Raw genomic sequence first — 22,066 nt, forward strand, 5'->3', positions numbered from 1 at the left:
AGAACCCTGGCTAATATAAACAAGTTACTTTGTTTAGAGATTTTAACAATGAGAAAAGGTCAAAATGGCCTCTCATCCAACACACGTCCAGTGTAGTGGACGCTGCAGAATGAAACATACCTTCAAGGGTCCTTATGAACTCTCAGGAGGATATGGATGACAAGAGGGGGAAGTGACAAGTGATATGGGAAGAATGGGCCTGTGGATGCATGACTGTGATGGAAAGTGGGTTCACACCCCTCCCTAAAGGTGCTGCTGGGTTTCAACTAGGCAGGACCAGAAAGATCAGAAGAAAAGGAGACAAGAAAGTTAGTTCCAGTGTGTGCCTAAGAACCTGTTTGCTGTATTATGCTACACAAATCTTGTTAGGTTTCATAATATACTTAATTTTGTTTCTTTATTGCCTTTCAACATAATTTTAGATTTTTTAAAGAAAATAAAAATAATCAGATAACCCAGAAAATTATAATAGACAGAGAAAGAACTGGCATCCCACTACTTAGATAACTACCATTGCCATTTTATTTTAGCGGTTATATTTTACATAAGTGTGGTCATGTTATATGTGTTGATTTTCTAAATTAACCCCTTTTTGTTTGTTTTTCTCTTTTCTTTCTCCTCTTCTCTTCACCTCAATAAAATCAGGTAACCAATGTTAATATTTGCTGTGCAACATGTTTTCACCCTTACAAGATCTCTCTTCTCTCTGTCTCTCACACACACACAGATGTGTGTTGTCTGTTTTACAAAAGTGACATATTTTATATCTTCTTCTGTATCTTGCTTTTTTTTATATCTTCTTCTGTATCTTGCTTTTTTCACTTAATTAAATGTGGTGGAAATGTCTACACATCCCTGATTTTTTAAGACTATATTTAATTCAACATTCCTCAAGGATAGGTATTTGGATGGCTTCCTCCCTTTCTCTCTTTCCTTTCTTTTTCTTCTCTCTCTCGCTTTTTTCCCTTGTTTCAGCAAACTGTTCGGCAGCAGATAGCATTCATTGCCAATACAGCTTTAAGTTCTGCTGATGTTTTATCTCAGTGGAACAGATGCCTAAGACTAAAATTGCAAAGTTGAAGGGTAGGTGATTTTTGTTTTGTTTGTAAATAGATATTGCCAGAATCCATTAAAATTAAAGACAGCTACAAAAGTATCAAATTGCCACCAACAATGTCCACAAGTATCCTTTTCCCCTGTGTCCCACCAACATTAGTTTCCTTGTCATTTAGGTCCTTTCCGTTTGGTGGATGAGAAGCAATGTCCAATTGTTATTTAAATGTACAGTCCCCTGCCTATTAATGTGGTTCAGCTTCTGCTCAGCTTTATTGGCTGTTTTGTTTTCTTTTCCTCTAAACGATCACATGCCTATTAATTGCTTTTTGTTGTCAATTGTTAAATGTTCAACCTCATATTGACATTAGGCCTCTATCTATCTTGCAGGTGGTGAGTGTGCCCCTTAGTCCACCCATTACTTGTCTTCTGACTTTGTTTTGGTCAGAAGTTTGTCATTAAAAGAATATTGCAGTTATTTGTCTTTTATTTTATAAGCTTCTGGGCTTCTGTCAATGTTTAAAGATGTATCCTGGCCGGGCACAGTGGCTCACACCTGTAATCCCAGCACGCTGGGAGGCTGAGGTGGGCAGATCATGAGGTCAGGAGATCGAGACCATCTGGGCCAACATGGTGAAACCCTGTCTCTACTAAAATACAAAAAAATTAGCCAGGCATGGTGGTACGCGCCTGTAGTCCCAGCTACTCAGGAGGCTGAGACAGGAGAATCGCTTGAATGTGGGAGGCAGAGGTTGCAGTGAGCCAAGATCGTGCCACCGCACTCCAGCCTGGGTGACAGAGTGTGACTCCATCTGAAAAAAAAAAAGATGTATCCCTGGCCCCTGGGTTATACATGAACATACTGTCTCCAGAATATTCTTCTATCTGAATTGCTTGGTCTTAAATTTTGCTTATGATTCAAGTATTTTTCTTCTGTATATTTTTAATTAGCATTTTTAATGTGTCTGAAATGAAGAGTCCAATTTCATCTTATCCCCAATTTCTTACACTTCTCTCGAGCCACTAAAATTTGGTTTATGTCAATGAAAAGGAAATGCCTGTATAGTTTTCTTCTTTCTTTCCAACTTCTGCTTTCTACATTGCCTGCCTTCCTGTCTTTTCCTCATTCTTGACCTGTCTTTGACACTGTTCCCTTTCTTCTGCTCTTGCGTCAAGGCATAGAACCTCACTAAAAACACAGCAAAGCTGTAGCAGCAGTAACGATAGTAAATACTTACATTTATAGGATCTTTTGCTCTCTGCATGCTGGGCACTATTCTAGGCGCTTGGCAGGTTTTAAGTCATTTGATTGTCACAGCAGCTCTGTGGCATAGGTAGGGTTAACAGACCAGTCTTTGGAGGGCAGAGGTAAAGCCACCTGCAGGGGTCACCTCGCTCTGGCTCAGGCTCAGCAGCCCTGACGGGGTCTGACCCCAAGCCGGGTCTTAACCACTGGACTCCAGAACCACATCAGTCCTGCGGGGAACACAAGGCTGGCCCCTCGCCTTTCTCCACGTGGTGTTTTGGGACCTCTGCCCCTCTGTGTTGAGCGCCTTCCCAGTGAGGACGGAACTCCTTTAGAGACCCTGGGGCATTTCATCAAGGCTGTCTTCCCTGGTGTCTGAAAAGCTGCCCACGAAGCCACAGAGCTGAGCTGTGACTGGGGCTACAGGGGTCATACGAGGATCCCTGAGCTGCTTCCTCATTCTGCTGTCCTCGGGGCCACGCTGGATCATTCCCCAGACATTGAAAGCCCCGTGCTGAAACCAGGATTTCTCCGCGTTATCTCATCTGGAGGCCCCTAGCATAACGAGGCCCCCGGGACAGCTGCCTGGCACGCCTGGCGCCTCCAGGAACTCTGTGTGAACGCTGTTCTTTCAAGAGGGGGCCGCTGCACCCCTCCACAGGAGTCCCGGGGCTGGTGGGAACTCAGGTCCCTCAGGCAGATCCAGGCTCGCACCCCCATCTGCAGCTCTCCCCCCAGCCTCTTCCCTCAGCGTCGTCCTTCCCCTCAACCGAATCCCAGTGGGCCGCCATGATCAGTGCTCTGCACACAGGCTTATGTTTGGCTTTGAAGTGTTCTCTGCTTCTAAAACCTATTTGATACAAACCCCGCCTTGACCTTTTCTTATAATTCAAATCCCTAGACTCACTACCTGTCTTCATTTAAAAAAACACCTTGTTAGAGTGCCTGTGAGCAAGCCACCTGCCCAGTGCAGAGTAAAGAAATATTTATTTTGATGAAATGTTTATGCAAGTTGATAAGCTGACTTGACATCTAAGAATTTTTTTTTAAATTCCCTTCCATCTGGGTTTTTTTTTTCTGTCACAACTCTGTGTCTCCCAAGGTGTGAAATGCAGGAGATGTCACTAAGGGTCTCTGTGCGTTGCCTCATGCAACACTTTTTTTTTTTTTTTTTTTAATCGAGTGTCTCTTAATTCAGCAGATATTCATTGAGCATTTACTATATGCTGAGCATTATTCTAGATGTGGTGAGTGTAGAAGTGAACAGAAAGACACAATCTCAGCTTTCATCTAAGGATAAGCCTGTAGATAATTGCATACATTTATACATCAATACAGAGAAAATGAAGCTCAGTGGATACACGCTGGTAGGGTAGAGAATGCTGTTGGTGTGGGGGTTTGTCAGGGAAAGGCTCTCGAAGAGGTGTTTACGTTAGCAGTGATGGCAGTGGGAGGGCGGCCCCTGGGGTGGCTGAGGGAAGAGTGTGCGCCTGTGCTGAGTGTGCCTAAGCAAAATGCAGGAAGCCAGCGCTGAATGTATGAGCAGGAAGGTGGCAGGAGCAGGGGATCTGGAGCTGGTGCTGGATAACACAGGGCTCATGGCCTTGGTGAGGACGTCGGATTTCACCTTGTATGAAATCACTGATACAGGGAGGCAATGGAGAGTTTGACCAGGGCTTCCAATCATCGTGTGTGTGTGTGTGTGTGTGTGTGTGTGTGTGTGTGTGTGTGTGCATTGCAGGATCAAGCTGGCTGCTTTACAGAGACCAGGTGTGTGTGTGTGTGTGTGTGTGTGTGTGTGTGTGTGTGTGGGCATTGCAGGATCAAGCTGGCTGCTTTACAGAGACCAGGCTGTGTGTGAGAGAATAGAAGTGGGGAGAAACATAAAAGCCCATGGGAGAAGATGGGGTTCCTGTTCTTGGTCAGAGGCGGCTCTGTCTACACAAGTATCCACCATGGATCTTTTGGAGTCACCTTGCCATCCTCCCCATCCCTCCCCACATGCCCCATCTCTTCCCTCTTCGACTGATCATTACTGGACCTCTGGGTGTTGTGCTTGGGTTCAGGCCAAGCTCTGCCCCTCACTGACTGGTGATAGAGTGCAAGGTTCTGGACCACTCTGAGCCGAGGATTCTGCATCTGGTGGACAGGGAGGAGAGCAGTAGTGCTCGCCTCTCAGGAAAGAGTTGATTTCGTGAGCACAGGCAGCATGTGGCCTAAAACTGAACATACAGGCGCTGAATGAGTATCAGTGACAGGCTAACGACCTCATGTATTGAGAATGATGCAACTGTTATTTAAAGTACTATTAAAGTATTTTCAACTCCTGATCATCTCACCTTTTAAATGTCTTTCACTATTATCTGCAGCAAGTGCCTTTATTCCAGTCCTACTGCGTTGGTCAGGTCTTACTCATTTCCTAGAAAGTCCTCCCTGCATCTTTCTCACATTCCTCAGGCCATTATCCAGTGTGTCCCCAGAAGGGAATGTTTCCAAGGCATACCCCTCATTGTGTCACTTCCTTACTGACCATACATCAGTGGTTTCCTCTTGCCTTCAGGATGGAGCCCAGCTCCTCCTTGCAAGGGGCCTTCCATGACTGTGCTGTGTCCTTCCAGTCTGTGTCTCTGTACATTCAGCTCTCTCTGCTGGGTGGGGGTGGGGAGCAACTGTTCCTTCGTGTACAAGGCTGAAGCCAATAGAGTGTTCAGGACTCAGCTCCGGTATCTGCAGGGAAGCCTTTCCTGCTCACTGTCTCTGCCACACCTGTTTCCACCACACACATACACACACACACACACACACGCACACACACATAAAACAATGCACATAAACACACACCACATATGCAAGCACACAGAATACACACACACACTAAAATAAAAACACACACCACAGAAACACATAGACACACAACACACTTTCACAAACACACAAACACAGATACCACACAAACAGCACACACAGAAAGACACACATGGACAGCACACACACAGGCACATACACACCACACCAGCTAGTTGAATTAGATGTGTCAACTCCTGATTATATAATTTATCTTATCAAATTGTTGTCACTATTATTTGAATTTCTTGCTTAATTGAGGTTAGTAGATACTGTGTTTTGGTCTTTATTTTTTTACACACAGTAAGGCATGTAAAGTACATAAGGCTTAAGCATATAGCGTGACAAATTTTCCATGTGTATGCTCCTGTGTGGTGTTCACCCACACGCATATGGAGAACATTTCAAGCAGTCCACAGGCTCCCCGGTGCCCATCCCAGTTCATCCTCATCCATCTTTAACCCCACAGGGACTGTTATAACAGCCTCTAGATAACAGACTTACACCATGTATTTGTTGAAGGACTCAGTCAGTTCACTGGAGGAAGAAATGGGTGGGTCGCTGCTGACATTTTTGGTCATCTCTGCCCTTTGCAGTTCTGAGACCAGAGGTGTGGCTGTGTCTGGCGTCAATGAATCAAAACACCCTACAGCCAGATTGAGGCTTTGCCAAGTAATGTGTTTCCTCAAAATGTTTCTGTAGGTCCAGTTGTAGGCTGTGATGACATCATGTAGTGGTTATCTGTGTAACCTTCTCAGAGCCAACTCCCATATCTCATTGAATCCTCTCAACAATCTTCTAAAATAGGAAGGGTGGGTATGATTACTCAATTTTCCACGAGAAGAAACTGAGACTCCAGGTAAAGTCCGAGCTCCTTCTCTGCACAGGGGAGCACTGTGATGGCCCCTGATGCACGTGGCTCAAGTGAGTTACAAAGCAAGATGCTGGTGTCCTCACCCAAATCTACGGAAACCCTTCCCTGCCTCTTACCTTTTGACTTCAGGCATCTTGATCCTGTTGGGGTTTAACTGCATTCCCTTCTCTCCAAAACATACGGTGCAATCCTAACCCACAGTACCTCAGAGTGGGACCCTATTTGAGAGTAGGGACATCAAAGGTTGCAAAGGTAATAAGTTGAAATGAGATCATGGAGTAGGGTGAGTCTCTAACATAACCACCATTCTTGTAAGAAGAGGAGAAGAGAGGCCCAGACACTTACAGAGAGAAAGAAGGCCATGTGAAGACAGAGGCTGAGATCAGAAGGGTGCAGCTGCAAGTCAAAGAGTGCCAAGGATGGCAGCAACCACTAGAGGCTGGATGAGAAAAGGGGAAGCTCTTCCCTGCAGGTTGCAGAACGCGGAGGGTCCTACCAACACCTTGATTTTGGACTTTTAGCATTCCAAATTCTAAGACAATACATTCCTGTTGTTTTAAGTGACCCAGTTTGGAGACCTTTGTTTCAGCAGCCCTAGGCAACTAATACAGGTCCCCCATGGGAAACTCCTTATTGCCTTGATCAGAATGAACCCCACAGGTCCAATAGGAGTGAGGCTTCACGGTGGAGACCTTCCTGCCTAAAATGCCCTCCTCGCTCATCCCTGGCAACATTCAACCCCAACCCTTCCTTTAGCACAAGGCTCAAAGGCCATAGCTTCGTATATGCTCTCCCGGTTCTCCAACAGAAAACAGAGGAGTAACAGATGCTATACGTGGATGATGTAACTTGGATGATGTAACTCCTCAAATGTGCATTGTTTCTTATTTAGCATCAGTCAAGTGGGCACCAAGGTGGCCTCTTTGACTTCACCTTTCTTCCACTTGGATGGCTGACCAAGAGCTGTAGGAAGACAGAACCGGGGAAGGGACAAGTCTGGATGGAATTGTTTCAGGTCAAAAGTGGTCTTCCAGAGGCTACACTGATTAGCAATACAAAAGGAGGAATCGCTGTAAACCTAAGCTATTTTATAAAGCTGTCTTTTCCAGATGTCTCTACTCTCAGGGCAGAATGCCCCCGTCCTTGACTCAGTTTTGCATATTGACATCTTAACTGAATTTGAAAGCTCAACTTTCTTGCCATTTCCTCTGAGACTTCTGTATGAAGTACAGTACTCACTTTCCCTCTTAAATTTCCACGGTACTTTATGTGTACACGTGTGCGTATCTGAGGACAGGTTCCACCTTCTACCTGCATTAGAGATCTCCATTCCAGCCCACAAATACTTACCCAGCATGTACTTGGGCCAGGCCATGAGGATACCGCCCTGAATAGGAAAGAGTGTCTGGTCTCATGGAACTCACAGTTTAGTGAGAAATAAGTGTGTTTCTTACTGAAGTCTATTATGTAAATACATTTGAAAAGACTCTGGTGCATGTGTTAGGCGCATTCAAGATCCTTCACCCATTCAGCCTGTGGCAGATGCGTTAATAGACAACCACATAGGGTCGCACTCACATGGGGTCCCATCTGGTCCCAAGCAAAGAAGGGCCTGCACTTGAGGTTGAATTCTCTGTAGTCACCATCTTGAAATGTTTAATGATATCATCTCTGTTTTACCTTTTCTAAATCCAGTGGGACAGTGGAGTATGACGGGGGCTTGTAGCCTTGGCTCCTGTACCATCCTGCCACCTGCCACCTCTCCTTTGGGAGAGGTTCTCAGCTGTCCACTTCCCAACCTCATGTTCCCCCAACTCTTGAGCAGCCTCTGCCCCTGCAATTGTTGCTGCCCCCCAATAGGGTGGCAACTGCATCATTTTGGAACAGCAAGCCTGTGTTCTGCCACCACCTGCCATCTGTGGTGGGTGTCTGGGCATATGTGTAGGACAAGCACTGTGTAGGGGTTCACTGTGAGGCCCGGCAGTGACCGTCCCCTCAGCAGGCTGGCAGTGCCAGGGCACATTCCAGAGCCTCGCACCCACCTCCAGTCCAGGTACCCAGAGCTTCCCAGCAGGGAGGTTGCAATCCCTGAGGGATCTCATGTCCACTGTACATTGGGACACTGGGCTGTGGGAGAGAGACAGTGGCTTCCCCACCCTCTAACTGTGGCTGGTCACAGCATGTGGGTGCAGCCAAGCGCCGGGAAGCAACTGGCAAGTACAAGCCTCTTGTACTGCACCGAGTCACCTGGAAGCGCTGTGGGGTCTGTGCAGGGCTGCATTCCCATGCCTGAGGAAGAGCAGCATGAAGAAGACACCATGACTGGTTGAGAGAGGCAGGAAGAAAGAAAGGAGAAAGTGTTCTGTTTTATACTTGTCATGGTGCTTCCTTTTCGTTTTTTTCATTTTGAGAAAATTTTCATTTTGCAGTGGACCCTGCAAATCATGTTTCCAGCCCTGCTCCAAAACTCAGTAACAGTTAACCACAGCCATCGCTAACTATAGTGACCATGTGCTGTCAACGGATGGAAAGATCTTCACAGCCCTGTGAGTTAAGAACTGTGGTAATTTCCAGTCTGTGTATGAGGAAAGTGAGGCTCAAGTCACACGCAGAAGCCCCACATCGGGGTAGTGGAGGAGCTGCAATTTGACCCCGGGTTTGCCTGACCCCAGTGCCTGGGCACCCTTGCAGGTGGCTAGTGTGCAAGTAAGAATTAATGAATAGGTCAACCAGCTGGATGCAGGGACAGAATCGGGCCCATCCTCTGCCTTCCTGGGCTGCATTTGGGAAGGACCAGGGACTGAGCACCCAGCATTTGCAAAGCCGGAGGACACTGGTTCTGGTGCGTGGTACTGGGGGCTGGGCCTGCGCAGCCTGAGTGGGCGGCAGCACGTGATCACCTGCAGCTGCAGAGCAGTGGTGAGCCAGGCAGCATCACCGGCTCAGCTGACCCTTCCCGGTACACAGGGCCTGGCCATCTTGTGCCCAACCCTGGTAAAGCACCATTTTGTTTCTGCCTCACCATTTGCTTCTCCTGTGTTGTTTTGTGAGCTGTGTGAGATGTGCATCGTTCTTCTGTATTTGGAGGGGGACATGGAGCCCAGTTAGAAGATACCTGGTGCCTAGGAAAAAGCCTACTCAATTTCCCTTGAAAATATCTCCCTTGACCCCCACCGAATGCTTTTTCTCAGTCCTGATTGTCCTGCCTCTGAGCATTTCATCCTGGGTTCTACACTGGGGTGCATTCCAGCCCTGTCGGTCATTATATTGCAAAGTGATGGATGGATGTACGCCCTTTTGAGAGCTTTAATTTATTATCATGACTTCAGGAATCATACAGGACATTCAGGAAATGTTAACATATTGACTTTTCACAGAAACGTGAAAGGGGTTATATGTTTGGGATTACTCAAATTATCAGCAATTTCAATCAGCTTTTTTATGCGCCATTCAGAGAGCAAAATTAGAAGTGCTTGTGTTTGCATTCTACAATGTATTCAAGATAATTAAAAATTAGCCTGTGAAATCATAGAGATCTTTACAGTAGCAGCAAGGATTTGGAAGGAACATTTCCCACTAGGCAAATGAACTGGACTTTTCTGAGAGTAAATACGGAATCGGAATCCAGCAGCACATCTTATTAAAACTACGAGCATTTCATGTTCACCTCTCTGTGGCTGGCCACCTTCCGCAATAGTCACCCTGGCCATCTCTTATTAGCAACCTGCAGGAAAATAACTAAAAATAAGCAGCTGTAGAAATGATTATTTAAGCCTCTAAGAAATTCCTCCTGATGACTGTGCGTGACTGTGCGGTGGCTGCGCTCTCCCCGGTCCTGTCTCAGTTCGGCTGCACGTCTCTGCTGCTGCTTTAAGACTGCAGAGCGCCCCAGCGGCCAGAGGCAGGGGAGGGGTCCCTGCTCGCCTCCGCGCTCGGCTTCACTCGCCCGGCTCGCAGGCAGGGAAGGTTGGCAGAGGGATCCATGTGACTGAGGCCGGAGCACGGCAAAGATGAGCCTGCCCGCCCGCCTGCTGCCTGGATGCGGAGGGTGAGGGCTGGCGCACGGGAGGCCGCTGGCTGCGCATTCTGGGCACCGGGTGCCCGGGATGAGCTCACGCCCGCGTCTGCGGCTCTCTCCACCTGCCGACCTGCCGGGGGCCCACTGAGCTGACGGCGCACCTGGGCTCCGGCCGCAGCGTGGGGCGCGGCGCCCGGGAGCAGGTGTGCAGGAGCGCAGCGCGCGGCGAGCGCAGCCCTCGCTCCGGAGCCCGGCCGCGCCGCGTGCCCGGGCGGCTAGGCAGCGGCAGCGGCGGCGGCGCCGGCGGCGCGTCCTCGGCAGGCGGCGGGCGGCGGGCGGGCGGCGGCCCCCGGGCAGGTGCCGAGCGGCGAGCGGAGCCGGGCCGGGCGGAGCGCAGGGGGCAAGGCCGGCGCGTCGCTCGCGGGAGGCCGGGGAGCGGCAGGGGCATGTGGATACTGGCTCTCTCCTTGTTCCAGAGCTTCGCGAATGGTGAGCCTTTCGGTTTGTGATGAATTTCATTCCTTATCATTGACCCGGGGGGCGGGGGATGGCATTGGATGCATGGGTAAAGTCTTCTTTCTTTTTCCTCTTCATCTGTGTTTAAATTTTCGTGCTTTTATTTATTTTTTAAATATTATATTTGTTTTTTCGGGGAGGAGAGGTGGCAATGGAGAGGCCGGGGAGAAATTGCTCTGTAATCATTGGAAGGCGCTTACCTAGCCAAGTGACAGCTCAGAGCCTAACTCCAATACTAGAGAGCTGCCTCATTCAGAATAAACCAGGTCTGGTGACAGAAGGAGAGACAGGAAGATCGCCACTTTGAATATTACAACCTGGGAAAGGGATATGACATTCCAAGTGCACGCAGGTGGAGGGGTCAATGAGGAACATCTCCCTTCAGATTCAGTGCTTTTTGAGATTTTTCAAACACGTAATTTCATGCTAGTACAATGTATCTCCAGCACCAAGGAGGGCTTTAAGAAAGATCTGTCCTTCTGTGCACCCCGTGCTGCTTCATGCTCCTCACAGTCGTTTATGTAAAAATATGCACTGATAAGCATTACATCATCTGAAATGTTGACAAATTAAAAAAAAAAAAAAAAAAAACACCTGTATAGTAGTAAAAATGAAATCAGTGAATATTGTAAATAGCATTTCTTTCCTCGTGCCCAGCCAATATTATATTTTGAAATGATTTCTTCCTGGGTATTTAGAAAGCTATTGCTCTTGACTGAGTCAGACCCAATTAGTAAGTGTGACTGCACCTTAGGCTGTCTGTCACCGCGTAAATATGAACTTACATGTATGAATGGCTTCCTCTCTTGTGGGAACCAGAGGAAATTGTCATCATTTGACATCGCCTGGGAGTAGCTACAGCTTAAATTCCCATTTCAAATTTTGAAACACACATCTGCATAAAATGTATAACCTGCTGACAGTTGAAATTAAACCATTAAGCAGAATCCCCTAGCCAGAAGAGAGGAGAGAGAGAGAGAGAGAGAGAGAGAGGAGGGAGGGAGGAAGGGAGAGAGAGAGGGAGGGAAAAGAAGAAGAGAAGGTAAAGGAAGAGAAGAGAGGAAATCTGGCCCTTGTGAGAAAATACGAGAAGCAAAGGGGAGGCTCTGAGATTTTCCTGGAAGATACACAGGGAAGCTCTGCATGTTGGCTGCAAGGCAGTGCATTTTCTTTACCTACCTAGACAGTACCTAAAGAATCAACATACCAACAGGCCAGAAGAAATGCATGAACATTGTCAATTTTTTTTAAAAAATGGTGACTACGAAAAGGTGGAGTTGAAAGAAGGTGGTATCAAAATGAACATGAAGATGATACTTTCTCTCCAATATAACCTAAAGCAAAGTGTTTGAAACTTTCATTTTGAGATTTCCTAGCAGGAAAGAATTGCAACAAGTTCTGACAAGACACCCATCTTTCCCAGAGGGCACTGTACCTGTCCTGTGTCCTCCTGGGAATTTCCCTTCGGGGACAGATCTGCTTAGGGAACATGTGGAGATGTGTTGGGGAAGTCAGCCCTTTCTGCTCTTCCGTTAATGCAACCTGCTAAGAAATGTACAGATGCCTACAGAGGTGTTCCAAAGACACAGAGCCTTGACAGCCTGTTTCACCTGTCAGGGAGGACCTTTCTGAACTCCTTGGAAAGGCCTGGGTTATAAGGTGAAACAAAATTTGCACCCCACTGGGAAGTGTGTGTTTCAGGATGACGAAAGAGGCTGTGCTGGTTGTCATCAGCCAGTATTTATTTACAGTGTAAGCATTTTGTATGACAAAATGGTATGGAAGAATTTATGATACTGATACAGAGTGTTAGCCTCTGATACACAGATGCTGTATATGTGTGTGACTTTTTTCTGAATTAGCATTTCATAACTAAAATAAACAATCATAGAAATAATTGTATATGGTAATACAATTATAGAAAACCTCAAATATTCTTCAATATGAAAAATACATGCAAAAATTATGTATGTGCTCATATAGTGAGTTCTGTATTATTTCAAGACTTTTAAAATCAACTGATAATCACCATTATTATTACTGTAATAAATATAGGTAGATGCCACACTATTAGACATAAACAGCAAACACAAATGAATATTTTACATTACTGTATTATGTATTCTGATCCAATCTAGCAGAACACTATGGAACTATCTTGTATAAAAATGCCCCTCTCTTTATATGATCAAGCATGAAAAAATAAAAAGCCTGACTCTAAAGCTTTAGGATCTTTGAAGGGGGAGGGGAAATCAGCTTTAAACAGTTTTCTAAGGCATGGTGTTCATTACATACTGGGGAAAGGATCATAAAATATATAGACATGTTGAAATAAGAGTCCAGTTTGGAACTATGCCTGTTCGTAAGACCATATTTCAAAAATATAAGAGTGAATGCTTTCTACCTATCTGAATTAAATTTTAAAAAATGGAGAAGTATTTTTGTCAACAACTGTCATATTTTGTTATACCTCAATTTTGAAAAATTTCTGAATGTGTGTGGTTAAAGATTGATGAATTCTAATACCTAAACTGATTATTGCTAGGCCTCAGGCATCAAAATACCTGACATGATAACTTTTTTTTTTCATTTGTAAAAGATTATGCAGTTTAATATTTGGGACTGTTAGAAAAAGCCCACAATACATTTGCATTTTAACAGTAGATGACAACATTTTTCTTATTGATGTGTCGGAAGTACAGTTATTTCTTAGTAAAAGTATGATTGCTAGACAGGCTGCAGACAGTATTTTTGGGGGAAAAAAAAAAAAAAGAAGAAGTCATTGACCAGGCCTTTAATGGGTTAAACCCTTAAATGAATGACCTCACCTGATAAGGTGCAGTAATCGTGTTTTAAAGCAATTTGTTCTGCCATGTTCTGGAAATACACGCGAGCTTCTGTTACAGTGCAAGACGCCAAGGTACACGTATGTGCAGACACTCACCCACACACGTCCCTCAGTGTCTTCTCAGCAAAGCTTCCTACTGCATTGTGTTTCATCACCATTTCTGCTGGTTTTAACCCCAGAGCACATTCTAGTTTAAAATTATTGCTAAAAGCAGAGCCGGGCCTTCAGACAAGCAGAATGATAAAGAATCAGATTTATTATATATAATATATTTTTGCTAGTATCCTGGCATCTCTGTTTTTACACACACACACACACACACACACACAGACTCACACACATGCATTCCTGACATCATCTTTTCCTGAGCCGTGGGATTTTGAGCTCTACTGCATCCGCTTTCATGGGACCTGAGCATCGTGGAGATTAGAGAGGGTGGGGTGATGGGAGTAAGAAGGTGCTCATTAAAGAGAAGGTGAGTATGCAGCACCTTTGAGCTTCATCCATTCACTTGATAGGAAATTACAGAGCACACACTTGCTATTTTATTTAATTAGAAGCAGACCTTTGTAAATACAAATGCACCTTAAGGACTTTGAAGGTGATTTTTATTTAATTCACATAAATGTGTGTAAGGAAAAAATGTTATCAGGTGAACAATTTCAGGGCTGCCTCCCCTTCCCTTTCTACCCCATCTTTATTAAGCAGATTAAAAATCTATCCATAATCTCAGGGTTTACCTAAAATTCCTAGGCCTTTTAACTTAAGCTGCATGCCCCTCCAAGATGCCCTCTGTAGGAAAACAAAACGCCACGCAGACCTTTAATAAATGCCAATGGATCCTTTTCCACTTTTTGACTCTCTCCTTTGTCACTTTGGTGTGACCATGGTTTGCTGCCTCAGGGGATCAGTGAGTCATGGGGGCTGAACCCATGCAATAAGGCATTTTGGTAGGAGAACTAATTTTGACTAAAATATTTGCCAATTTTAATCCCCAATTCCTGGACCTCCAGGTAGCTGGCAAGGTATTTTATCTTAGATGTGTCTGGGGTAAGGGGCATGGAGTATTTTGACAAGAGACTCAATTCAATGCGTATTAAAACTTGATTGAGAGAGAGAGAGAAAGAGAGGAAGGAGGTCACTTTATAAAGAAAGACCTGTGAACACTAGATTGGAAATTTATGTTTGCAAAAGAAAATGATGGGTTTCTCAAGTGGGTGCATTTACAAAATCTGTGGCATCCAGGTTTCATAAAATTAGCTGAATTCTACGGGCAAGATTATGAATGTGACTCATAAATAATTACTAGGTAGTGAAAAAGAATGTATTTTGCATTAGGCATTGCATTCCATAGTATTTCAGAAACGAGCACTTCGATTTCCCTGGTTTCCATGCGTGGCCCACCTCACCAGAACAGGGCAGGCACCCAGGGGTGTGCCCACACAAACGAGCACGTCTGGGCATTTCTTGGCTGCTGCACTGAAGTGCACGCTGGGCCTTGGTGCCCGCACCCTCGGCCTGGGAGATAGGGAGGTGGTGCTACCTGCATGCCGATTGTGTCCCCGCCATAGGACACTAGTGGGCGGCAAACCTCACAAGACTCTTGCAGCCAGCCTTCAGCAGAGCCAGCAAACCCAGCAGCCGCCGAGGGAGGACTGCTCCATGCAGATGGTCAGGGGCTTTCTTCTGAAGACGCCATCCCACGCTGTCTCAAGTTCAGGGCGCCCAAACTCGCGTGTCGTAGAGTTCGTCTAACAGGAACTGTGAAAGGCAACCGCAGGCCAGGCGGAGTCCGGCAGCCTTTGTTTTCAGCGGAGGAACATGTTCACAGCAATATCTAGAAACCCGGAAGGTGCCCAGAAAGGAAACAGAGGTGTTGCAGTGGGTAGCGGGCCCGCAGAAGGGTGCATTTGCACCCGCTTTCCAAAGCCGCAAGGGAGCCCCGGCGTGGCGCGCGCCTCGGAGGTGGCAGCTCCGGGAGCAGCTCTGCGCCTGATTGGCTGACCTTCCAATGTCATTCCAGGAGCCGCCGCTTCTCCTGCTGATGGTGACAGGGGTGATGCTGACGTGCCCGCTCCTCCGCAGTCCATCAATCTCCGCAGGCAAGGCTCCGGGACCGGGAGCCCCCTTCCCTCTCCCCCAGGCCCACTGGAAAACACCTGTTCCCCTGGACCGGGGGGTTAATGCTTCATGTTCCAAAGACCTGGGCACAAAAATGCTCATCTTCTCTCTCCCCGCCCCTCCCCCCCAACTATATTTATGTTCTTTTCTTCAATGTTGTGAAAATGCAAGAAAATTCAAAGTTGCATTTCCCTTACCGAATCTATGGGTTAAGATAAGGCAGTGGGAGTGGAAGATTCCAGCAGCCCCACGGAGTATCCACTATGTCGTTCTGAATTCAAAGGGTGGAGCACACGGATGTTTTCTGCAGGTGACGCAAGGTCTGTCAAGGTGGCAGGAGGGAAGCAGGGACAGGATTTTGGTTTGGAGGTCAGATAGCTTCTGACCAGGACATTCAAAAGGGTTGAGTTTCAGAGATCTACCCCTGAAAAATCCATTCCCTCGATATTATCCTTTTTCTTAAAATCTTGGCTGTTGCCTTGATGGTGTCTATGGTAATCGTTAACCCTGCATTTAGGTAATGCTGATTTCACTAGTGACTACCTCTCTCACTAGATAGACAGGAGCCTCCACAGTCTGAGATGGGTGTGAAGCTTGAGCATGTCCTTAGCAAAGAGCACAGCACATGGTATGGAGTGGTGGAAATAGATGATGTTCCTTATGGAATGAAAGGATGAAGTGACAGGCAGAGCCTTTCTCCCCTCCTTAACTCACCTGCCTCCCTCCCATCCACCTCTCTCTTCTGCCTCTAGCTGACTGGCTTCCCATCCTAGTTTTCTTTGCTGGCCTTGCCCTTCTGGTCCCCATCTTGAAATCTGATGGCTAAACCATTGGACTCTTTTGCTACCCACCTTTTACTGTCGTAGTGACTCAATCACGGTGAAAAATGTTTACTTTCCAGAAATGCCTGTGGCTTGGGGCATTTTCTTCTCTTTTCAAAAACAGATTCACGTTTCGAGTATTTGATGGGACTTTATCACTGTTGCACAACAGCTATATAATTGCTTTAGGTGCTCTTCCTGCCGTGCAGTGGGTCAAGTGTCACGGACAATAATTTCATCCATGTGCTGGACCCCTTGTTCTCAAGTGTATGCTGCTAAATGGCATGATTTAAAATTCCTATACAATGTTTATTGCCCTGTCGCATTTTGAAAGCCAGCCAGAAACATCGAACCGACATTTAGGTTCCCCCCGCCTCAGCTCCTGGGAATTCATTTCTTCATCAAAGAGCCACGCAGGACATCAAAACGAGCTTAGTTTCTCAGGCCTTAATCATCTTTAAAAAGTCATACTGCTGTTTTCTTAAGCATCTCATGGATTTATGGTTTTTTGTCATTATCTTTATTCTTATTTTGCAGATTCAAATATGACAGTTGGTATCTTCATGAAAGTAACATGAAAGGATAGGTTTTAATCATTGTTAAGGTTGATTTTTGTCCAAATATAAAAATCAAATTAAGTGTCTTATAGCTTACAGTATTTATCAGCTTTTGATTTTTGGAGATCTCTATTTGTTCTATGTGATCAACGCTGAATTTTTAAAAAATCATGCAACTGGATTAATTTTTGGTCTTTAAGCCCCCTGGATTATGTAAATGTATATTATGGTTTAACAGAGAGGGATGAATGGGATTGAGAAGATATACGTCAAGATAAGAAGAAGGAAAGAGGCTACTACACAGAGAGATGGAATGACAGGGATTAATGAATCTTGCCTGTATCCCTAGTTATTTTTTTTTTACTGAGAAGACAGTGAGTAAGATTTAAGAGTGAGCAAGCAGTCCTATTTATAGAAAGCTGTTTTTAAGTGCAGCCGCAAAGACAGTGAAAGAAAGAATTGAAAATGCAAGAGATCACCTCCATACTAAATGCTAGCTTCCCCTAACGTCCCAGCTCCGTACAGCATTTTGTAGGAGAGAAAAAAAAAAAAAGCATACCAACCCTTGCAGAAATATTATGAAATCTGTTTGGACTCTCTGCAGAATATTCTAGAAATGCTCTCAGTCTTTAAATCTATGTTAGGCTTGGGAAGCTGGGGGTGAGGAAGCAATATATATATTATCTGGAAACAGCTTTAGATCTGAACAAAAGACTGGAGGTGAAGGGAGGACATCAAACTTGCAGCACTGCTACAAATATTTCTTCTGTAATAAGTCTTGCCTTTCTTAAAGATGTTTCACAGCAGGATAGTAGGAGGGTGAAATCTGCATACATGTTTAGAGTAAAGCAATTACTGAGGGAAGAGTTCAAATGTAGGATCCTGTGATTATCACAAGTCCCTTCTTGTTAACCTGTTCTCAAACTCTTGGGTTTTAAATTGCAAGATATGAAGTCCTTATTTGTCAGTCTGTATGGGGCAGACAATATCACCCCAGGCATTGTGATTGACACAAATGTTATTGGACAAGGGAAAAAGAATGCCACATGCTCTGAGAAATGAAATAGTCTTTTTAAGATTCCATATATAAGTGAGATCATGAATTTTGTGTGTGTGTCTGGCATATATCACTTAGCTAATGTCTCCCAGCTTCCTTAAGTATATACAATTTAACATTAAAAAAAAGAAATGAAATAGTCTTCCTTTCTAGGACTGTATTTGTTCCTTATAGCATTCTGGGTTTACTGGTTCCAAGTGGGCTTTAGGTTTTATTAATAGTAGAATCGTTGAATTTGTATGCAAATACTGCTGATTTGCAGGTTGGAAATCTGGACAAAAGTCAGGTCCTGACCTGCCCTAGAAGATGATGCTGTGGAAAGTGTTTGCCTTTTGTCTTATAAAGAACCATCTGTAAAATGGATCATTTTGTCGCTAGTCTCTCCAGACTATGAGATTGGCATTTTGATAAGGTGATGGAAAGAAATTTGAACTATTTAATTACTGATTTTGATTCATACAAGTCTTGACTCTTTAATATTAAAAGGAAGAAACAGGAAACAGTTTTAAGTCTGGTTTTACACAAAATCTGCATTTTTTTCCCACTGAAAATAATACAGTAAAAGCCAGTGTATAGTTCTTTCTAAATACCCTTTCTCATTATTGGATGCTTCTGCAAAACAACAGTATGGTGATACCCCCCCCAGTGATGACCTTGATGACCTTAGGGTCCCAAAGTGGCTTCAGCATTATCATGGAGTCACCACAATGATCAGGTTGAAGCTGGTGTTAGGACCAGTGTGAGTAGGTCACAGGGGCAGAGGGGAGCTGTTGGGAGGTAGCCCATGCTGTGCACTGAAGATCCATCCATGCCACTTCAGGTGGGTGATTGCAGTGGACTCTCATACCGTTGATTACTCATCCTCATATTGAGTAAAGCATTGATTCTTCTCATGAGCATGAACTGCTGGACGATGGGAACATTTCTATGATTGTATCATAAGAGAAAGACAAAGTAGAAAGATAATTAGAACTGCTGCAATTCTACCTGTATTTTGATTTTATTTCTTATTTTAAATACAAAAGACTGAGCTATATTTCCTATATAATAAGGAAACTTCTTACTTTTAGGAAATACACTTTCTCATGAGAGAAACTCAAGATTCAATTATTTTCACAGTAGCCCCACTATGGTGTGATTTGATCTTGGGTTCCATAGAGATACGGAAAATCCAAGTCCTGATCTGCTTAATTGCCATGTTTATTTTTTAATCTTGGCTGTAGAGCATTTTTAATAACTGATACGTGGCTAGCAGGGTAGAAATAACAATGCTTTGGAATATTACTTGTGAGATTTTAGGAATGAGCTGAAGACACCCAACAATAACAACAATGACCTCTACCAGCAACACAGGCACCATAGAGAAGGCACCATGGCTACTTATCACTCCTGCCAGCTGTAGTTCTTGTCAGTTCCTGCAAAGGCTAGTCATTTGTCTATTTCGTTGGCTAGTGGAAAGGAAATGCACAAGAAATGTGGAATGCTGTCTAAGGGACAGAATCCTCCCTTCACAAGTTGTTTGAGTTGGCAGCCCAAGTTAGCAACCTCTATCTGGGGCCTTGACATGACAGCAGAATGTGGGTAGGATGATTAATTACCAGATGTGTGTGTGTACCTATTACGACTCACGCAAATCAATAGCTATTAAATCCTTGGTGGCTACTGTTTTAGAATAGGCTTGATTGAATATTTGTGTAGAAATCTGGGTAGAACCATTTTGACCTGGAGGTGATCTAGGTATTTGTTTTGGGTAAGGAACTCTCATCCATGGGTGGTTTATCTGTGTCTTGGGGGATCTCACATTATCAGCCTTTATTATTCACAGGCACGAGAGGCCCCACATTCTCCCCTATACCTCTACCGTCCTGTTGCTGAGGATGGGAGGGTAAGAATATGCTGTAGGCTTCTGTGGGATTAGATGCTTGGAGGCAGTGGAGGCAAATGTTTATAGGAAGATTGAATATGGAGGAACAGGCTGTGCCAGCCTCATAGCCACACATCCCCTCCATCCCTACATCAGGATAAGAGGAAGACCACAGTCTGCTGACACTTGAAGCTGAATATTAGTTAGTATCCCTCTATCTGGGCCTTCCCAGGTAGGGATCGAGGACACCAGTTCTCAACACCCTGGAGTTCTGGGTCTGGGAGAATGGAGAAAGATGATATGGAAGTTTCCTGAAATGCATTTCCTCTCATTAGCCTCCTATTGGAAATTCTGATGCCAGCATTCTGGGGAATGGGCCGTAGTTTGGAAACTCCTCAGGTGTTTCTAATCCCATGTGACTTTGTCATCTTTTTCCCACCACCACTAGGGTCTCCCAAGTTATAGTTTACATGTTTGTTATGTCATCTTCCAGCTCTGATACCAGAGAATTTGATTCTGTAGCCTTGGTGTATGCACGGCCTATGAATTTGCATTATGAACACATACCTTTGCCTGTTCTGATCCACATGAACCATAATTCACCTTTGCAAAACACACACTTGCAAAGAAGCTACCCAAACAGTAGCTAGGACGTTGACCCAGTAAAGTTCCAAGTACATCTCGAGGAACTGTTGGAGAACTCTGTATTGCGTGGTAATTTATTGGAAATGTCTGTATACAGGGTTAGGGCTTCACTGACCACCATAAGAATCTGGGCATGTTTCAGGATAATCGGTGCTGGGGGTTAGTAACAAGAAAGACTCTTGAGTAGAGGTGTATGTGATCCTGCCAGAGGCACTCCCAAGGTGGATGCTAGCAGCTTGCGAATCATCTGTGTATTAATATCTATCTCTTAGTGCCATCATTTTTTTCTTCCAGTTTTAGCGTATTTGATATTCAGGTTTATAAATGCTTGTGCTTTGCTTATGGTGTTGATTCCATTGTATTTCTCACATTGGTACCTTCTTCAATAGCAGCTGGAGTCCTAGCAGAGAAGCCCTTTGAAACCTACGTGTAACCATGAGGCTCCAAGCAAGAGATCCATAGTGGGAAACCATTTGGGTGACTCTATTGAACAAGTTTAAGGGATGAGCTAGGATGAGGTGAGACAGGGCAGGAGAGTGGATCTGTTTGCAGCTAGAGGTTTCGCTTTGATGCCGCCCTGGGATGCTGCACATGCCTTTGTCCAGGGCACAAGCTCATTCCAGAGCCAGATCTAAAGGGCTCTGGGTCATTTGCTCTGTTGGATTTTCTTGGCTTTCTTTTAGGTAAATAATCACAAGTTGACTGTATTTATCATACAAAGCATATGTCATTATGCTAAGTTGTCAGAAAAAAGAGAGAAACTGGCATATAAGGGCATATGTGCATTTTAGACCTTGTTACATATATGACAAAATTGAGGGCAGTTATTGGTGGCAGATTAATTTTTTCAAAACATTGTGTCCTTGATTTTTGCACTAAAATAGACTCAAATGTGTGCTGGAGAGAGGCCTAAATTCAGAACCTTAAAAATATCTTTTTGTGTCCTGAGATCTTATTTTAGATAATATTAAAAATAACTTCCCCTTCTAGGCATCTTAAACAAGTTTGATGTTATAATCCTTTGGCGATTTTATTGTGTTTCACTATAGAAATTACCTTTTAGAGTGGCTGTTTTGAAATTTAGCTTTAGAAGGAAATGGTATAAAAGCCATTGTAGGCTGAATAAATGTGAATTCTGCTTACTCATCACTACAGGAATTGGGGTAGACTGTTTCTTTGCAATAATAGTTTCCTATACTCATGTTCCTTTAAAAGGGGGTGGGCGCATTATATTAAGAAGTCACAAGCTCTGAGAGGGGAATTGCAGAGGAAGATTTCAGTTTAAAATAGCTCACAATTCCTCTCTGATTTGGAGTTTTCACAACCTACATGGTATAGCACAGACTGTTCTCTTTTAAATTTTGTAGTAGAGTAGGTCAATCTTTTCCCATCTCTCTGCCACAGAAAGGGCATAAATATTTCCATCATCAGATTTAATAACCTGCATTAGACTCATGAGTAATTGTAAGTGGTGAAACACTTTCTTTATTAAAAAAAGTAAAAATGAGAGATAGTGTGACTCAGTGTTATTATTAGAACAAATCACCTTAATCCATAGAAAATATTTCTTTCGTACAGTAATAAGTGTTGAGTATTTTTCCC

The 22,066-nt window shown here is 44.4% G+C and overlaps 1 protein-coding gene across 2 annotated transcripts in view; it reads left to right on the forward strand.

Annotated features, from left to right (window-relative positions):
• DSCAM (DS cell adhesion molecule) overlaps positions 1–22,066 on the forward strand; it is an 861,731-nt gene that overhangs the window by 22,052 nt on the left and 817,613 nt on the right. Inside the window, exon 1 of one of the 2 annotated variants that reach the window (XM_050784547.1) lies at positions 10,357–10,524. The exons of the other annotated variant lie outside the window; for it this stretch is intronic. Coding sequence (XP_050640504.1) covers positions 10,482–10,524 — 43 coding nt within the window. The 5' untranslated portion in view covers positions 10,357–10,481. Of the gene's footprint in view, positions 1–10,356; positions 10,525–22,066 lie in introns of those variants that run through there. 2 annotated transcript variants of the gene reach the window in all.

Source organism: Macaca thibetana, chromosome 3 (genome assembly GCF_024542745.1).
Source record: "Macaca thibetana thibetana isolate TM-01 chromosome 3, ASM2454274v1, whole genome shotgun sequence".
Taxonomy (NCBI): domain Eukaryota; kingdom Metazoa; phylum Chordata; class Mammalia; order Primates; family Cercopithecidae; genus Macaca; species Macaca thibetana.